Source organism: Aegilops tauschii, chromosome 7 (genome assembly GCF_002575655.3).
Source record: "Aegilops tauschii subsp. strangulata cultivar AL8/78 chromosome 7, Aet v6.0, whole genome shotgun sequence".
In the NCBI taxonomy this organism is placed as follows: Eukaryota; Viridiplantae; Streptophyta; class Magnoliopsida; order Poales; family Poaceae; genus Aegilops; species Aegilops tauschii.
In genome coordinates, this window is record NC_053041.3 from 345,844,287 (window position 1) to 345,861,854 (window position 17,568).

A 17,568-nucleotide genomic window follows, 5' to 3' on the forward strand; every position below is an offset into this window, starting at 1 on the left:
CGTCTGTTTGATGTGGCAATGGGACAAAAACGAATATGCGTGTCCGGCTGGTGTTCTAGACGCCCACCGCTGCGCCCAACCTCAAGATGTCCGCTGCGTCCGCATGCGTTGGCCGCGCCAAAAGCCGACGCCGCTCGCCGCGCTTCTCCCTGCGCTCGCCGCCCGCGCCCCGTTGCCCGCCTTGCCGCGCCCGTGGCCGCCTCACCGCCCGCGCTCCTCCCTGCGCTCGCCGCCCCGCGCCGCAGCGCCAGCTCGCCGCCGCGCCCCGCCGTGGTTGTCCCGCCGCACCAGCTCGCAGCGGCGCCTCGGCGCCCGCCGCCCCCTGCGTGCGCGCCCGCGCCATGGCGGCATGCAGCCGCGCCCGCGTCATGGTCGCCGGCAGTCGCGCTCCGCGCCCGCGCACGCCGCCCGCAGCCGCGCCCCGCACCCGCGCACGCCGTCTCCTGCGCTCGCCGCGGCGCCCGGCCCGCGCGCGCTCGCCCGGCTCCTCCCTGGGCACGCCGCCCGCAGCCGCACCCCGCACCCGCGCACGCCGCCCCCCGCGCTTGCCGCGGCGCCCGGCCCGCGCGCTCGCCCGGCCCCTCCTGAGGCCGCGCCCGCACGCCTGGCCCGCGCCCGCTCGCCGCTGCGCCCCCGCGCGCGCCTGCTCTTCCGCTGGCCCTCCCCGCCTCGCCGCGCCCGCCCGTCCGCCCGCCTCGCCTCGCCCCGCCCCGCCTCGCCGCGCTCGCCTCGCCGCCGGCCTCGCGCTCGCCCCGCCTCCCCGCCTCGCCGCGCTCGCCTCGCCGCCGGCCACGCCTCGCCACGCTCATCCACGACGGGATGCTGTTGGTGCTCTCGTCACGGGCGGAGAGAGAAAAGGAGGAGAGAGATGTGGGGCTGACACATGGGGCCGGCGGACATGCAGCGGACGAGGACCCCACAGAGACGTCCGTTTCGTGTCCGCTTTTACCCCAAAGCCAGCTCAAGTTTGAATCGCGAATGGGGTCGAACGGACAGAAAACGAAAAAAAAAATAAAACGGGGTCGCGCGCTGGGCCGTCTCGTTTGTCCGTTTTATCCCGGGTCGGGCGGTGGAGTTGGCCTTAGCACGTCACGCGCTACGGTCGTTCGGGCTTGCTCCCGTTCTGCTGTCCAGCCCGCCTGCGTCGTCTCGCCGCCTTCCATTCGAGCGTCCTCTTTTTAGTTCGCATTCGCACCCCACAAAGGGTAAACAAATTCCCCAATCCCCCACGCTTTTCTGCTCCGCCACCTCTAAATCCGACTAATCGAGGCGACTTCTTGGAGAGATTGGTATTGATTCGGGTGATTCTTGGGTCGTCTGCCCCCCTGCCCCGAGTTTGTGGCCCGACTCTGAGTTGGATTCTTTGGGGCAAGATTGTTGATTTTTTTCCTGTCGTGCAGTGTGATTATTTTTGGCTGGATTGGAGCGTGGAATAAGATGGACGAATTCGAGCTGGAGGATAACCTAGAGTTCATCCTCCAGAGCATCCAGGAGCTCATAGAGGATCAGGGGGAGAACAATCCCTTCGGCGAGGTCAACCAGAATGAGCTCCTCGCCAACCTCGTCAACTATGACCAGGTACGCCCGCCTACGGCTGACCCTTTCGATATTTGGTTGCTCCCCGTTGCCCTTTCGATCCATCTGCCTTACAAAACTTGTAACTTTTTCTCTTTTGTTTTGCAGGACAACTTGATGCCGGACGTGTCCGTGGAGGACGTAGTGAACGGGAAGGACGTGCAGGGGATTCCGTGGGAAAAGATGCTGTTCCCGAGGGATCAGTACCGGGAGATGAAGATGAAGGGCTACAAGAACTATCAGAACCTCAGTTATGCCCGGGAGGATGCTTTGCAGGTACCGCTCTTGGTCAGTCACGCGTGTTATGCTCTTTTCATTTCCCCGTTCACTGCAGCGCAGAGGCAAACAATATTGAGCTCCCTGATGGACCATGAAAGTGTTTAGAATTCCAACTCTTAGGGTATCCGATTCACATTCACTTATTGGCACATTCACCAATGGATGGAATGGAAGGTTGCATCCGCATGCACATGAACTACGAGATAACCAGACAGTGGCACAAGCACTGGCGGAGCTTCGGCAAGGCCGATTGGGCCGTGGCCCGCCCAGGTATGGAGCAAAAAACAAATTATATACTACTGCAGCCCACAGCGCTGACGGACAGCATACAGAGAAGGCACACAGCAGACTCGTACGCATACGATTCACAGCGATGCAGGCTCAGGGTTCGACCGTGACAGCCACCTCATAGCGCAGTAGGAAGCACACATCAGCCGCCGGCCACCGGAGCACCGCACACATCAGTGTCCCACGGACGGACAGCCAACCGGCACACATCTATTCAGCCGACCCATGCGACCCAGGCACCCAACTAGCTAGCTTTTTCTCTCAATCCATCAGAATGATTCTAAAAAAAAAGCCAGCTTCTTCTCTGAATTCATCAAAATCACTACTGATGGAATCCCTGCAAGGTAAATCGATTTGAATGATTCTCAATTTTATTCCCCTAAATTCAACATAGGCCATTGTTTGTTAAATCACCCCCTAAATCCCCTAAATTCGACCCCAATAAGCATAATTAATCCACTGAAGATCAGTTCTTTACACTTCACAAGTTCACAACAGATGTCACTTTTACAGTTTACAAGTTCACAACAAAAGTAGTGTTGTTGTTTACTGTCTAACAGTGCACTCAATTATAGTTTACTGCCAATTTGGTAGCACTGTTTGGTATACTTTGGTAGCTTCAATATATACATGGTTCAGAATTTGAAAACATTTGTATTCTCTGGCCCGCCCAACTTTTCTTTTGTAGCTCCGCCACTGGGCACAAGGACAGATTATTCTACTGAAATGGCCACTTTGGGTATTGTGGAGACATCAATATGCATGGCCACATGTTTTTTATGTGGGAGTTTTACATGCTGATTTAGCTGCAAACCAACGTGCTAGATGAAAGTATGGTAATATATGAGGGTTGATGCTCATGGATTAGCTGCAGGGTCGAGATGAACTTGTACTGTTCATGTACCAATTGATATGTAGAACTTCAGAGCATAATTAATTGGATTAAACTATATGTTAGACATCTAATTGGGACAATTGCAATACCTGTACTTCACCTTTATAATTTTGGTGACTTTGGGTACAGTGATCAGCCCATACTAGCATAGCAGCTCAACTGACATTAAATAGTACCGCCTCTGCACCGGTTTACAGGGCCATCCAAAAAATAGGGGTAACCAAGGCAGCATCATGGCCAGGTTAAAATCTCTCGTCTCCATGTCCGTTTAATGTGCTAACCTTCGGCTTCTCTTCCTCAGGATGTTTCCTCTAGCACGTGCGCTAGCACCCGTGCCTGTTGTCCCCTCTCTCTAACTAATCCATCACCTCCCTGCGCTTTCTTCTTGCCCACATGCGCATACCAGGCCTGCTCTCCTCTCTTTCTTTAATTAACTCCATCGGTCCGGAGTAATGGTGCGTGCCCAATCTTATCCAGGGGCGGACCTAGGACAAAAATGTCCTGGTGTCCCAGTTTAGTACTATCACATATGCATGGATATCAAGTAATGTTATATTGCCATGCATAAAAATTAAAACTCAATAGTTAAAAATGTTCAACAATGAAATGCTTACCAAGTGGGTAAAATAAATCGTTTAATTTGAGATACTAATTGATTATATACTGTAGAATAATAATAGTAGTAGAGCATAAAAGACTCCAGACTATGAAAACAAAGATAATTGTTAAAATTATAAAATCACTCCAAAACAAAAAATCACAGTAATCTAATTTGCAAATAGATGTTAACCGCTATAATAATTGAGATCATAGAAATACAATTCTCAAACAAATGTGAATTACTCCAAAAATTAGAAACTCACAATTATCCAATTGGACGGCAATAATTAGATGGAATAGATGCATGAAGGGATGAGCGAGTTGCCTTTGCCTTAATGTTTCTCCAGCGATCTATAGCAGCACCAGCATGCCGCGAGGTGTGTGGCGGGTCGCCGAACAGGAAGAAGGCGAGGCTATGGCCTTGGAGGAATCAGGTAGAGGAGGGGAGAAACCAGTAGGCAACAGGCCCACAACACGTCGTTCATTCAGATTTTTTTTAGGGGCATTCAATCAATCAAATTGATCACGTATTACTTGACCACATGGGCCGTCAGATTAGATGGGTTTGCGCCCGCGCTCCGTCTTGTTCGTGGTTTAGCCGGTGTCCATCGATACTTTTTACCGGTGTCACATGACTACCGGAGCTACTTATATACACGTAATCACAAAAATTACCTGGTGTTACAGGACACCGGTACGTAGGTCCGCCCCAGATCTTATCACTTGTACTCGAGCATGCGTTGGCTGGGAAAGGTAAAGGGACATGCAAGCTTTGTTTTGTGCACATGTTTGCTAATTTGGATGATTATGAGCTGATATTAATGGTGCGCCAATTGGACTCCCAAGGAACAGCCACATCGCAATGCATACGAGGAATTAACGGCGGACAAGGTGCACGGAGGGATCGCTGGCCCTTTATACTTGTCTATCCCCAATTTTTTCTCTAGCCTTTAAACCGATCCGCATGGAGTATCTGAACACAAGAAAGTGCATTACATATGCATCACCTCTGAGATCATGAACAATTCAAATTCGACCAAGTTATTAGCTGCATATCATCCTATATACTCCATCGAGCTCTACCATTGAGCTGGACGACTCCTTTGATGATACCAGCTGGCGTTTTATGCGACAAATCCAGGAGTCTAGGTTAGGGAGGCTTTAGAAGGATGAAAGGAGGCAAGACAATGGGCCTTGATTGTATCCCCATTGAGTTGTGGAGAGGCCTTGGAGACATAGCGATAGTATGGCTAACTAAGTTTTCCAAGCTCATTTTTCGGGCAAACAAAATGCTGGAAGAATGGAGGTGGATTATATTAGTACCAATCTTCAAGAACAAGGGGGATGTTCAAAGTTGTACTATTATCGTGGAATTAAGCCGACAAGCTATACAATGAAGCTACGGGAGAGAGTCATTGAGCACCACTTAGGAAGAATGACAAGTGTGATAAAAAATCAGTTTGGCTTCGTGCCTCGGGGGTCGACTATGGAAGCCATTTTCTTGGTACGACAACTTATGGAGAGATACAAGGAGCAGAAAAGGGACCTGCATATGGTGTTCATTGACTTGGAGAAGGCCTACGATAAGATACTGTGGAATGTCATGTGGGCCTTGGAGAAACACAAAGTTCCAACAAAGTACATTACCCTCATTCAAGGACATGTACTATAATGTTGCGACAAGTTTTCGAACAAGTGATATCTGACACTAATGACTTCCCGATTAAAATAGGAGTGCACCAAGGGTCAGCTTTGAGCCCTTATCTTTTTGCTTTGGTGATGTCTGAGTCACAAGGGATATACAATGAGATATCCCATGGTGTATGCTCTTCGCTGCCTTCCACAACAACGTGCGCAATCGCAAGATGCGCGAGAAGATGAACATCCGACAGGTGAAAACCGGTGCCGATTTGTACCTTCTTGCATACAAATGTGCACGGGCTGAAGAAGGGAGGCGAATTCCTGAGGATGCCGTCATCGTTGACTGATGACGACGAGGTTTCCACTCCGAAGGAAACCAGCAGGAAGGGCCCCCGGAAACACAAGCGCAAGGCTGTGTTGGCAGTTGAAGGCACTGTCGGCAAGAAGTCCAAGACAAGTGATACTGGCAAGCAAATTGCCGTCTGCACGTCTGGTCAAGTTGCCGCCGAAGAAAAAACCTGACGGTCCTTACTGCAAGATCCACCGCACAGCTGGCCATGACCTCAACAATTGCCGCCAAGTAGAATTCCTTGCCGAGAAGCAAAAGCAGGAATACGAAAAGCGCGACAAGGAGAAGAAGGCCCAAGATGGTGCTGCTGGTGCCAGAAAGAAAAACCGGGGCGTCCGTGGAGGCTGCCGCGGGAAGGCCTGTAAGCAGAAGGAGAGGCCCGCTCGTGGCCGGGACAAGAAAGATGATGAAGAAGATGAAGATGAAGATGAAGATGAGGATGACTCTGATCAAGGGTTCCAGAATGTAGTTGATTGTGCCTGCATTGATGGAGGGGCATCTTTGCACTCATCTCACCGGTAGCTCAAGCAATGGGCCCGGGAGATAAATGCTGCAGAGCCGACAATAGATGCCCAGAAGCAGTGGTCGCACACGTCCATCATCTTTGATGCCGAAGACCACCCAGATCGCACTACTGGTGTTGGTAGCTTGCCATTGTTGGTATCACCAACAATCCGCAACATCAAGGTAACAAAGATGCCGGTAGATGGCGGTGCCGGTCTCAACTTGATCTCCCCTTCGGTGATTAAGAAGTTGCAAATCCCGGATGAGGACCTCCAAGAAACAGGAACATTTCAAGGAGTGAACCCGGGAAGGACCAAGCCGAACGGGCAGATCACTTTGCCAGTCATATTTGGTGATCCAATCAACTACCGAACCGAGAAGATCGTCTTTGACGTTGTCAAGCTGCCACTGCCCTGCAAGGCATTCTGGGTCATCCTGCCTTGGCCAAGTTCATGGCAGCATCTCATTATGCTTGCAACACATTGAAGATGACAGGGCCCATGGAGGTGATTATGATCCATTCTGACAACGATGCAGTGATCTGCGTTGGTAAGCTATACCGGGAAGCAGTTGCAGCATTTGCCGGCAATTCGCTAGCTCTTGCCGACAAAATTTCCGGGAAGCAAAGCAAGGAGCAGTGCGCGACTGATGCTGGCAAGACCTCCAGGAAGCGCGTCGCAGAATGCAGCACGCCCGGAGAGGTGCGGCTTCCCGACAACCACTTTTGTACAAGTTGGCCTCTGTGGCATGTAATCCTTTATTAAAAAGCCGGGCACAGGTCCCGTGCGAAGTAAAAAGTTAAGTGTTTCACAACCCTTGTGTATGTACATTTCTCTTATGTATGTTACGTGTAATGTTGTATTGTGAATATAATCCTTGCAAGGCTATGGCTAACATCCCGTCAGCATCCTAGCCGGCCTTGTCTTCTTTCTTTCTTAAAGACAGAAGAGCCCCTTCGTGTGCAAGTTTCCCGGGGGAAGCAGAGGTGTGGGTACACCAATGATGTTCATGAAACCATTGGCCGCCCACTATGCAGGATGAACAACAAAGAAAGCTAAGTTGCAAAACTTTGAAACAATTAAGTTTTCTTGATGTTTTCGCTTTCTTCCTTGAACAGTTTTCGTCCTTGTACATAAACCTGCACACGAAGGAGCCTTATCGGGATTGATGGCGCTCCTTGCTGTTTCGAGTCTGCTCAGCAGCATTGGCAGCTAGCTGCACAAGTCTTTGGAAGGTTAATCTTCCTGGTAGGCGGCGTTCCCGGCAAGTTGCTAAGGACGCGTTTCCTCAAGCGATGCCGGCTAGAGCATGTGCACCGGGAGGCTTTCCGGCAAGCGTAGGGTATAAGAAACATACAAGGGCAATATTACTCAAGAAAGGAAGCAGATGTTCATTTAAAGAAAGAGAGACATGTCATGCATACAACGAGACTGGCCTTATTAAAGAAAAATTGTTTCTTTACATGTGCCATGACAGGAGCAGGCATGCAGAAAAAGGCTTTAGTTCTATCCGGTCGCACTTGTCAGCGACCTTGTTGGCAATCGGAGTTGCAGCTTGCGGGGCCACCTCCAGTTCGGCGCTCTGAGGGACCTTCTTGAAGACATGCCGCAGATCAGCATCAGGGTTATAATACAGGACTTTGGTGAACATCCTCAGGATCACATTGCGCACAAGGGTCTTTGCTTTAGTGGCAAAAGACTTCGCTCGATTGCTATGATAGGCGTCCAGTTCGGTGAGAAACCCTTCAAGGAAAAGATGTAAAGTTGTTTTCCTGGGCTGGCTGGCGTCCATGCTAAGATCCAAGGCCTGCAACCCCATTGTCGTCGTCTGTGTGCTGACGCATTGGGCGATGCCGACAAGACGTGTGGTCTAATCAGCAATGGATTTCTCTTCCTGGGCTAACTTCTGCCCTGCCGCCTTCTGAAGACGTCTTGCCTCATCCAAGCTAGCCATCAAAGTTTGGGTCTTGGTGTTGACGCGCTCAAGGATACTTTGCAGATAGGAAAGCTTGCCTTGCAGGTTAGATTTGGCGCCGGCGAGAGTTTAGAGTTCACTGTCCTTTGAAGCCAGAGAGGCGCAGGGCTCTATCAACGCATCAGTGGCCTTCTGTGCTAAATCCTTGAGAGCAACAATGTCTTTGTCCTTGGCGACAAACTCCCCCTCGAGCTGCTTCACTTGGAGACTCCAAGTTGGCCTTCGCGATGCCGGCAATACGAGCAGCGTCAAGGGCCTCCTTGATCTTCCCAGCATGTTCCACAGCCTGGCCTCGGTGGGCTTCCTCATGCTTCTGTTCGAGCTCTTCGGTTCGTTTGGCCAGCAGGGCTTGGATCTCTTCGTCTTTGATGCGAAGAATGGCAGCCAACTTCTCCTCCTCGGCAAGTTCCTCTTCATGAGCGTCGAGGTTAACCTTGCGCTGGGTCAGCTCGCTGTCAGCTATTGCAGCTTTCCTGGTGGCCTCGGCCTGGGCCATCTCAGCCGCTGCCTTTTCCAAGATGAAGGATTCCTTGGCGGCAGCAAGTTGGGCCTCACGGCTCTTGATGTCTTGAAGCTTCTCGGCATACCAGACTTGCGCCTCATCAGCCCTCTGGAGGAGCTCTTGCTCTGCCATCTCAACATAGTTAGCACGATGTTGAAGTTTTTCCCAGCGCCTACTGTAGCGTTACTGCGTCTCCTTGAAGCCATTCTCCATGGACTTCAAGAAGAGAAGGTCGGCGGCATCGTCATCAGCATTGCGCTCCTCGGCGGTCATGGTTGGAGGGATGATAAGCTCATCGTCCACACCCTCAAGTGCGTGCTCCCTGGCACCAGACGTGCCGGGAGCATCTGCGCCCCTTCGCGGACTCGAAAGCCTTAGAAACCCGCCTGCTGGAGGGGCTTCAGGTGCGGCAAAAGGTCGTCAGCAGCTCCCATCTCCACATCTGCGCCTACGCTTGCCGTTTCCGGAGCGGAGGTACTGCCGGTAGCCTCCCTGGCTGCATCCACGGCAACCTTCGCGGCCTCCTTCGCGGCATCAGGGGTTGCCCTCTCTTTCGGAGGGGTCGGCTCTGCGAAGTAGAAGACAGAAGAAGAAAATTCAACTCCATATCAATAAGTTACAACAAAGAAAAACAATGCTGGCAAGAACGGAGAGGCACTTGCATAAGGAGATGCTTAAATGTACGGGTCAGTCGAGGGGGTGGCGTTCCCCCTCCAGCAACTTCAGTCGCTGTCGCTTGGTCTCCGGCAAGGTTCGTTGCTGGGTGCTGGCACGTCCTCGACGCGGACAGTATCTTCTGAAGCTTTCTGCCGGGAAGGACTCCCAAGAACCTCTTCGTTAATGGTCCTTCCTGGCGAGCTGCCTCCCGGAGGAACGGTTGTTGAAGGCACGCCCTGGGAATCCGCTTCACGTGCCTCTGCTTCTTGGCGGTCGCTCTTCGCCCCCTTGCCGGTGTCGGTCTTTGGGACGCCTTCGGTGGTGCTTGTCGGCAGGGTCTGGCCGGTCTCCTCTCCGCACGGGTTGTTTCCAACAGCCCCTGGAGGAGTCGAGCTCTGTCCAGTGCCTGTTGCCGGCTCGCTCACTTCGGTGGTCCTTGCTCTCTTTCCGGACCTGTGGATCAGGGATGCCTCGTCCCTGCAAGGCCAAGACAGAGCAAGCCGTCAAAAAAAAATTAAAGAGTAGAAGAAGGGATGGTGGTTTACTCCTCTTCCTCCTCGTTAAGGGTGCAGATGTCCCAGTGCGCTTGGTTCCCAGAACATGAAGTTTTTGCCGGAGGAGAAGGCACCCGGACACGCTTCGCTGTCGGCGGAACCTGTGGCCGGGAGGCCTCTGTTCTCTTCGTTGGCGGCGGAGCCTATTGCCGGGAAGCCCCTGCTCCAGCCTTTGTGCCGACAAGTTCATCTTCAGCCGGTTCGGTGCGCCGCTGCTTCTTCGGAACAGGCTTCCGTGAAGTTTTGAGCGCTGCGACAGCCTTACTGGGAGCCGAGGAGTAGGGGGCTCCTCTGCCTCTTCTTCTTCTTCTTCTTCTTCTTCTTCGAAGTCACCGCCTGCCGCCTGAGAAGACTCGACGCCTCATGCGGCTTCTACCCTCCTGGCAATCCACTCTAGCTCATGCTCTTTGGTGGGATGGACCAGATCTTTCTCCTCCGTCTCAGGGATCTCCACCAGCTCATCATGCCACTTTTCTTCGATGACGCTCTCAGGCCTCACCTAGTTGGAGACAATACCTTGGGCATTGCATTCCGGCGTCATTGCCAAGATGGAGTCCCTGGCAGCATTATTACACAAGGGAAGCATCCGGCAACTTGTGGGTGCAGCCCTTATTGAAGATCTTGCGGATGACGTAGTCGTGCTCCAGCACCGTCAGTTGTTGGCCAGATCGGGACGAAGCCGCATTGTCTCGCCGACATTCTTGTATTCCCAGGCTAGCCGGCTCATCCTCTGCAATGGAGCTATCCGGCGCCTGAGGAAATTGGCACCTACCATCCCAAGAGTCAAGCCGGCAGCATGGAGATCCTCTATCCGGTCCAGAACAAGACCAAAATTGTCATCTCGAGGGCCCATGTCTAACCAGCGAGGGTCCCTTTTGAGCTTTTTAGTGGCGGTGATGCAGTACTCTGGGAAGTCCTTCATCTTGATCCAACACCAATCTGCTCTCCATTCTGGCCATTTTCTTGTGCTAGGTCCCCTCAAGATACTCGTCCTTCCGTGCGGACCTCAAAATCCATGTCATGCTGCCGGAGATGGCGTCGCCTCTATTCACGGCGAGTAGAAGTGATGGAACAGGGGAACATTTGGTACCACGCCCACGAAATTCTCGCAGAGATGGGCAAAAGCTGACATACAGGTGACGACATTCGGATTCCTGAAGCTAGAACCCAAATGTCCGCATCAGCTCATCAAAGAACTCTGAGAAAGGGGGGACCAGTCCACGGTAGAGGAACGGGGCGAAGAACGCGAACTTATCTGCACTGGCAGGGCTTCTTGCGGGCAGCACTTCAACGGCGTCGTGGTCCTTCGTCTTCACCGACCACAGGAAAGAGTACCTGTACGTGAGCTCGGCGACCTCCAGCGCCGGAGGGAAGCAGGCATTCTCCCTTCGCATTTGTGCCAGCACGGCGGCCTTCTTCGACCCCTCTGCCTCTTTCCTTGATTTCTCTGCCTCTTTGCTGACTCTTGTCTTTGGAGCCATGGCAATTGGCGAGAGCTTTGGTGGAAAGTGAGGGCGAAACGACGCGGAGAGGCGTGGCGGCGCGAGGAAGACGACGGCCCCATCAATTGGGAAGGATGGAACGGAGTGTGAATCGAGCATCGCCCCTGCAGTTATCCTTTTATAGGGAAGGCGCGGGGGCTGGCCCTTCGCCGTGCGGCGTGGCGCACCTTCTTTTTAGGTGCACGACTCTACTACCGTCTCGTTTTGTTTCCCTCACTATCATGCATTCAATGCGAAGATGCGCCATCATCAATGCGCGGTCAAAAGTAGTGGGTGGGAGTTACCCTTCGCCACCCGTATGCCGGTGCATGTTGATGGGCCTAGCCTAGACAAGCGTTGTGCACGCGTGTCCGGCCCAGGCCCGGGGGCTCTTGTCGGTGTAGTGAACAGCAGGTGTTCACCCCATGACCATGCACCGGCAAGTTGCAGCCTCCGTGCCGGGAAGGGCATGGCCGAGGAGGAGTCCACCACAAGACACTCAAGACATGGTGAATAAATACCGTGAAGAAGGCCTCGAGGCAGGTCATCGAGAAGTACTGGAATCACCTCAAGGTCAAGACCAGGATCACCGGGAAGCAGGCCTTCCTAGGAACAAGCATCCCACGTTGCCGGCAAAGACAGAGCCGGCAAGCCAAGCTCCCTGCCACCGCTCCACTTGCACCTGCTTGTCAGGAATCTGTTGATAGATGGCGGGCGCACAGGCGGGTAGGTAGAAGCTGTCGGGCTGCGTGGCGACCCACCGCTTGTAGTTTACCTTCATCGACACCCGTTCTTGCACGTGTCATGGTAACAAAAGGTAGCTGGGCCGACGGAACAGGTGGAACAGGACCTCCTTCCCGGCATCCAGCATATCAAGACACCTAGCAGATCATTAATTGCCTTTGTCCCACACCGTTAGTGTTACGTATGTTAGCAGTGTAGCTATCGTCAGCATGTAATTACCATTTTGCCATTATTGGTGACCCCTTGAGCTATAAAAAGAGGCCCATGGCAACCTTTACAAAGGTCGAGACCCTGTCCATTTGCAGTAGCTAGCAGCACCCCCGAGCACCTTGCCGGCAAGGTTGCGCTCTCTGTAATACAGGGCTCATAACACTTAATCCACCAAAGCAGGAGTAGGGTTTTACGCATCACTGCAGCCCGAACCTGGGTAAAATTCTTGTGTGCTGTGTGTGGTTGGTGCTGCTCTTTCTGTGCTGCGTCCCTCTTCATCGAACCTGGGAAAGGGGCTGTCATGGTCCCATAGATTGTCGTACGCCGACACTTTGTTTCTTGGTAAGTGTAGAATCTTAGTAGTGTTACTTAAGCTGTAATCATAATGAGATGTAACTTCATGTAGAAACAACTACTGTAATTCTGATGGAATTGGGGATGAAATTTTCAGACCCAGGTTTACAAGACTAGAAACGTGGTTGTTAAGAGTGAGAGATTCAGCACTTGCTACGATTGCTTCTGTTAGTATTGTAAATATGTGGGAAGTCAGATTATCTTGGTTGTAATAAATGGATCAGCTTTATGATAGAAAGTTCACAGTAGAAGCAAATATTTGAAATGAAATATGTGGGAAATCACATTATCTTGTGGGAAATATGTGGGAAGCAATCTTGGTTAGTATTATAATATGTGGGAAGTCAGATTATCTTGGTTGGGGGAGTGGATGTATAACTGTACCATCCGGGTTCCTATTTATGTTGCACGTGCGCGCTTAGTGGTTTGGTGAGATATACAGATGTCCATATTGCTTCTGTTAGTTGTAGGGCTTCTGTTATGATCTATTGTTTGTACTCATTAGAACACGATTGTATCAGTGCTACTTTTCTAGAAATTATGTTCATCGTGTCACTACTGATTAACATTATTATTATGGTCAAAGTCTAGTCTTTATGATTAAAAGTCCACAGTAGAAGCAAATATTAAGAGATGTATGTCGTATACTTGGTTGCTGACCAGTTTGGAATATGCTTTTCTTTATATTTCATCTTGCAGGATTGCAAACAAGTTGAGAGGGACGGCCCTTACTACGATTTTCAGTACAACACGAGGCGTGCGCGACTGTCAATTGTGCATTTTCAGGTTTGAACCTAATCTATTGTCATTTCAAACTTACAGTAGAATATATGGAGTTTAAATACAGCTAAGGATGGTCTTTTTGAACTGATTGGATCATGTTGTCCAATAGAACTTGTTCATGTCCATGAATGAGAAACTTCTTCACAATGTCTTGCTTGTGGAGATAGAGTATGATTTGGTCAATTGGCGGAAAAGAAGTTATACAATGTAGAAGGAACTAAATCACAAGCTATAATCTAGAAGATTATTCTGAATACCATCATGTATAGTATATTTTTGTTTGAAATCCTAGAGCGAAGTGAACCCCCATGGATTAGTATTTTTAATATGAATTCAGCAAGAAGGGCTATTTCATAGTTGTTCTAGCACATTATTGTGGAGGAACAATTTCACCTTGCTGCTCAAAATTGTTGAAGCATCTACTTCAACTAGGGGGAGTTGACGCGCTCCGCCGCACTGAAAAATCAGGGTCTCGCACAAGTGATTCATTTGGAGCCGTGTTTTATTCCTTGTATGGTTACATCAACAATATGCAATCAAAGCTGAACCAGGATGGAAAAGTGAGTAATTCTTAATAACCATTCAACGATTTATCATAGTAGAACAGTACCACTATCGTTTCAAAATACTTGCGCATATTAGTTTTGTCTTGAGTTGAACATTGTGAAGTTTGATCAAGTTTATAGAAAAAATATCAACATTCACAATAGCAAATCAATACCATTAGATTCATTATGCAATGTATTTCATATTGTATTTATTTTGTATTATAGATGTTGATATTTTTTTAATATAAATTTGGTCAAGCTTTACAATTTTTGACTTAAGACAAAACTAATATGCAAAGTATTTTGAAATGGAGGGGCGTGGCGTTATGGGTCGTACCTCCATGTGGTAGCATTGGCCACACGTCTAGCCATTTATATCCATGCCGGGCTTATTAACTGCTGCAGTGGAGAACAGCCGAAAATAGCGTATTCAGGAGGCGAGTATTAACACCATACCGTGTATCGCGCAGAAGGGGCACAGCCAGCACCCAACGACCCGGGCAGCTGCTGCCAGGCTCGGGGGTGCACTACCTGAAAGTAGCAATGACTGCACCAGGCGAGAAACCAACCCGCACATTTCCCAGGCAACGATTTTGTGGGGTGCAGTTACATGGGTGAATCAAAGATCTGTTTGCGATTCTCAAAATTTACACTATGCTTACAGGTTGCCCAGGCTAGAAATTATCTCTTTCGGCAACCACCCCTGACAAACCATCTTCAAAACAACCCAATGACACATACTTGTTCACCTTACCACATCACTCCCTTCCCTATCATTGCGAGCTCTAGAGTACTTATCAGTGGAAAACTGGGTGACCGTATTTGGCATGCTCGGGGCCTGAGGCAGGGAGACCCCCTCTCCGCCCTCCTGTTCCTTCTGATTATGGATGTGCTGAATGCAATGGTGGACAAGACTGAGGCGGCTGGGTTTTTTGAGCCACTTGACAGATGGGGCGCGCGGCATCATGTTTCTCTCTATGTGGACAGACGCCGTGATATTCCTCAAACCTAAGGAGAGCGAGCTGATTGCAATCAAGGAGAGTGGCCTTATTTGGCGACACCTCTGGGCTTAAGGCCAACTTACAGAAGTGTGCGATTTCGCCAATCTGCTGTGATGGCTTGAACCTGGACGTGCTTGCTGTTCCCTCCCCTGCCAATCGACCCAATTTCCTTGTACATACTTGGGCTTACCTTTGATACTGGTGGCGCTAACAAGAGGTGACCTTCAGTCGTTGGTTGACAGTATCGCCAGGAGATGGTCGACGTGGAGAACTTCTACGGTATACACTACAGGCAGGCTGTCCCTGATAAAATCAGTGCTGAGCGCGATTACGATTTACCATATGCTCTCCCTTGAGCTTCCTCCATGGCTCTTCAAGACCGTCACCAAACTATGTCCGCGTTTTTTCTGGAGGGGGGGCGAGGAGGCTAAGGGAAGGCTAGGGAGTTTTTTCTGGAGGTGTTGCTTGTTCTTGGAAAAAAACATTGCCCGATGAACTGCTGATTGTTGCATATACCAATTCCGCACTACTTTCCACTTTATTAGCTATATTGGCCTCCTAAATGCTAAATTGTCACCCATAAGTAGTCATAGTTTCTCTTGTAAGTATACTGTGCAATTTCATTCTCTACATTGCATGGTTAAACTTTATGTCTTAGGTGGCACTAATAAATAAACGAAGTAGTTTTGATTCTGACATTCAAGTTGCAGTTGAGGAATTTGGTCTGGGCAACAACCAAGCATGATGTTTATACAGTACACAATCAATCAATGACACACTGGTCATCACTAAACCAGATAAGCACTGAGCTAATCAATGGTGATGATTGCATTATACCAAAACAGGTTTATACTTCATGACACGTCTTAACATTGTTTGTTTCCGCTTCATCTTCTGTTTGGACTACAACATCCATCAGCATTTTGTTGTTGCTTAACAGAGAGGGCATGGTTCACAATCTGTCTCAATGGTCCAGTTCACAACTATGGCTGTAGATAATGATTTATTGGTAGTTGGTGGTTTCCATGGAGAGCTTATATGCAAGGTATGTTGATGGCAAGTAGAGCCTTCTACTCTGCAATAGTCTGACAAGTAACAATTCTGACCTGATAATTTGCTTTGGTTTTTATTAGCGTCTGGAGGATGATGGGATAGTTTTCAGCACGAGAGTTACAGATGATGAGAATGCTATAACCAACTCTTTAGAGATATACCAGGATCCCAAGTAAGATTTGGTGCTTTCAGAGTTGATATACAATACTTTCAAGTTGTTGTTAACAATATTCTTAAAAAATGTATATTTTCAGTGGATCAAGACGGTTGGTGGTTGCTAATAATGACTGCTCTGTCAGAATTTTTGATACCAAGTATTTTGACCTACTTAATCACTATGTTTTCCCATGGTCTGTGAATGTAAGTACCTTGTGTTTTTCACCGAGAGCTCAGACATGTTTATTCCGGACTGTTGTCTTGTTTATTTGCTAATATCTTGTTTTCAAACAGAGTGTTTCGGTTAACCCTGATGGAACACTTTTTGCTGTCCTTGGTGATCACGAGGATGGCTTGGTAGTGGATCCCAAGTGTGGGAAGGTAAGTGCATGTGCATATTTTCCTCAAATTTTGAAGCGATTTATGTTTCTGGTTAACACTAACCAAGTAACATTTTCCGCTTTGCTTTAGCCGATTGGTAAAGTTAGAGGCCATTTGGATTACTCATTCTCATCTGCGTGGCACCCAGATGGCAATATATTGGCTACCGGGAGTCAAGACACAACATGTCGGCTGTGGGACATTAGAAACCTATCACAATCCTTGGCTGTCCTTGGTGGAAGGCTAGGCTCAATACGTTGCATCAAATTCTCTTCAGATGGCCGCTTTTTGGCAACAGCAGAGCCTATAGATTTCGTTCACATCTATGATTGTTTTGCCGATTATGGCAAATCTCATGAGATTGACTTTTTTGGTGAAATAGCTGGTTTGTCATTCAGCCCAGACACAGAGGCCTTCTATATTGGCGTAGCAGACCAAACATATGGAGGCCTCATGGAGTTCAAGAGGAGGCACCAGCATCATTACTTGAACTGCCTGTGGTGATGCCTTTTGGTTAGCACAGTTTGCTTTTGCAGTTCCTTTATTCGCGACTGATTGATCGTTTGACTGTGCTGCAAAAACTGCATGGTTTTAGTCAAGGCAACCGGTGAGGAACTCATTGGGGCAACGTGATTAGTGATTTGCTGCCGCACCTTAAGCTCACTCCAGATAAATGAGCTGGAGCTGTATAAATTTCTGTTCTGTCTTGTTGCTGTCTAGGAACCGACGGGGATTGTGATAGTTAATGTGTAGTCTTGCATTCCATTTTATCAAATCAATGTACATAGTTGGGGCTTTATCTGTACTATGCTTTTTTCTTTTTGAACGGGACTAGTAAGCGTGCATGTGCTACACACGTCTCTAATGCTGACCAACTGAGTTCTTGAAAATACTCCCTCCGTTTCTAAATATTTGTCTTTTTAGAGATTTCAAATGGACTACCACATACGTATATAGACATATTTTAAAGTGTAGATTCACTCATTTTGCTTCGTATGTAGTCACTTGTTGAAATCTCTAGAAAGACAAATATTTAGGA

At 49.3% G+C, this 17,568-nt stretch overlaps 1 protein-coding gene across 11 annotated transcripts; it reads left to right on the forward strand.

Annotated features, from left to right (window-relative positions):
- Positions 1 to 1,059: 1,059 nt before the first annotated feature.
- LOC109770869 (uncharacterized WD repeat-containing protein C2A9.03) lies at positions 1,060 to 17,328 on the forward strand. 11 transcript variants are annotated; one of them, XM_045231962.1, is made up of 11 exons: positions 1,060 to 1,289; positions 1,401 to 1,578; positions 1,684 to 1,851; positions 13,307 to 13,393; positions 13,807 to 13,950; positions 15,650 to 15,784; positions 15,880 to 15,984; positions 16,073 to 16,164; positions 16,247 to 16,352; positions 16,443 to 16,529; positions 16,620 to 17,328. In XM_045231962.1, the coding sequence occupies exons 2-11, from the start codon at positions 1,438 to 1,440 to the stop codon at positions 17,031 to 17,033; spliced, it is 1,479 nt and encodes a 492-aa protein (XP_045087897.1). In that variant the 5' UTR covers positions 1,060 to 1,289; positions 1,401 to 1,437; the 3' UTR covers positions 17,034 to 17,328. The 11 variants fall into 11 exon arrangements, with proteins under 11 accessions (XP_045087897.1, XP_073359418.1, XP_073359420.1 ...); XM_045231963.1 differs by having other exon boundaries at positions 1,070 to 1,205; XM_045231961.2 differs by having other exon boundaries at positions 1,087 to 1,301.
- The last annotated feature ends 240 nt before the right edge of the window (positions 17,329 to 17,568 follow it).

Coding starts and splice junctions, on each gene's coding strand:
- LOC109770869 (XM_045231962.1), top strand. CDS start 1,438: ATGGACGAATTCGAGCTGGAGGATAACCTAGAGTTCATCCTCCAGAGC. Junction 13,951..15,649: donor AGCTGAACCAGGATGGAAAA/GTGAGTAATTCT, acceptor TTCAAGTTGCAG/TTGAGGAATTTGGTCTGGGC. Junction 15,985..16,072: donor ATGGAGAGCTTATATGCAAG/GTATGTTGATGG, acceptor GGTTTTTATTAG/CGTCTGGAGGATGATGGGAT.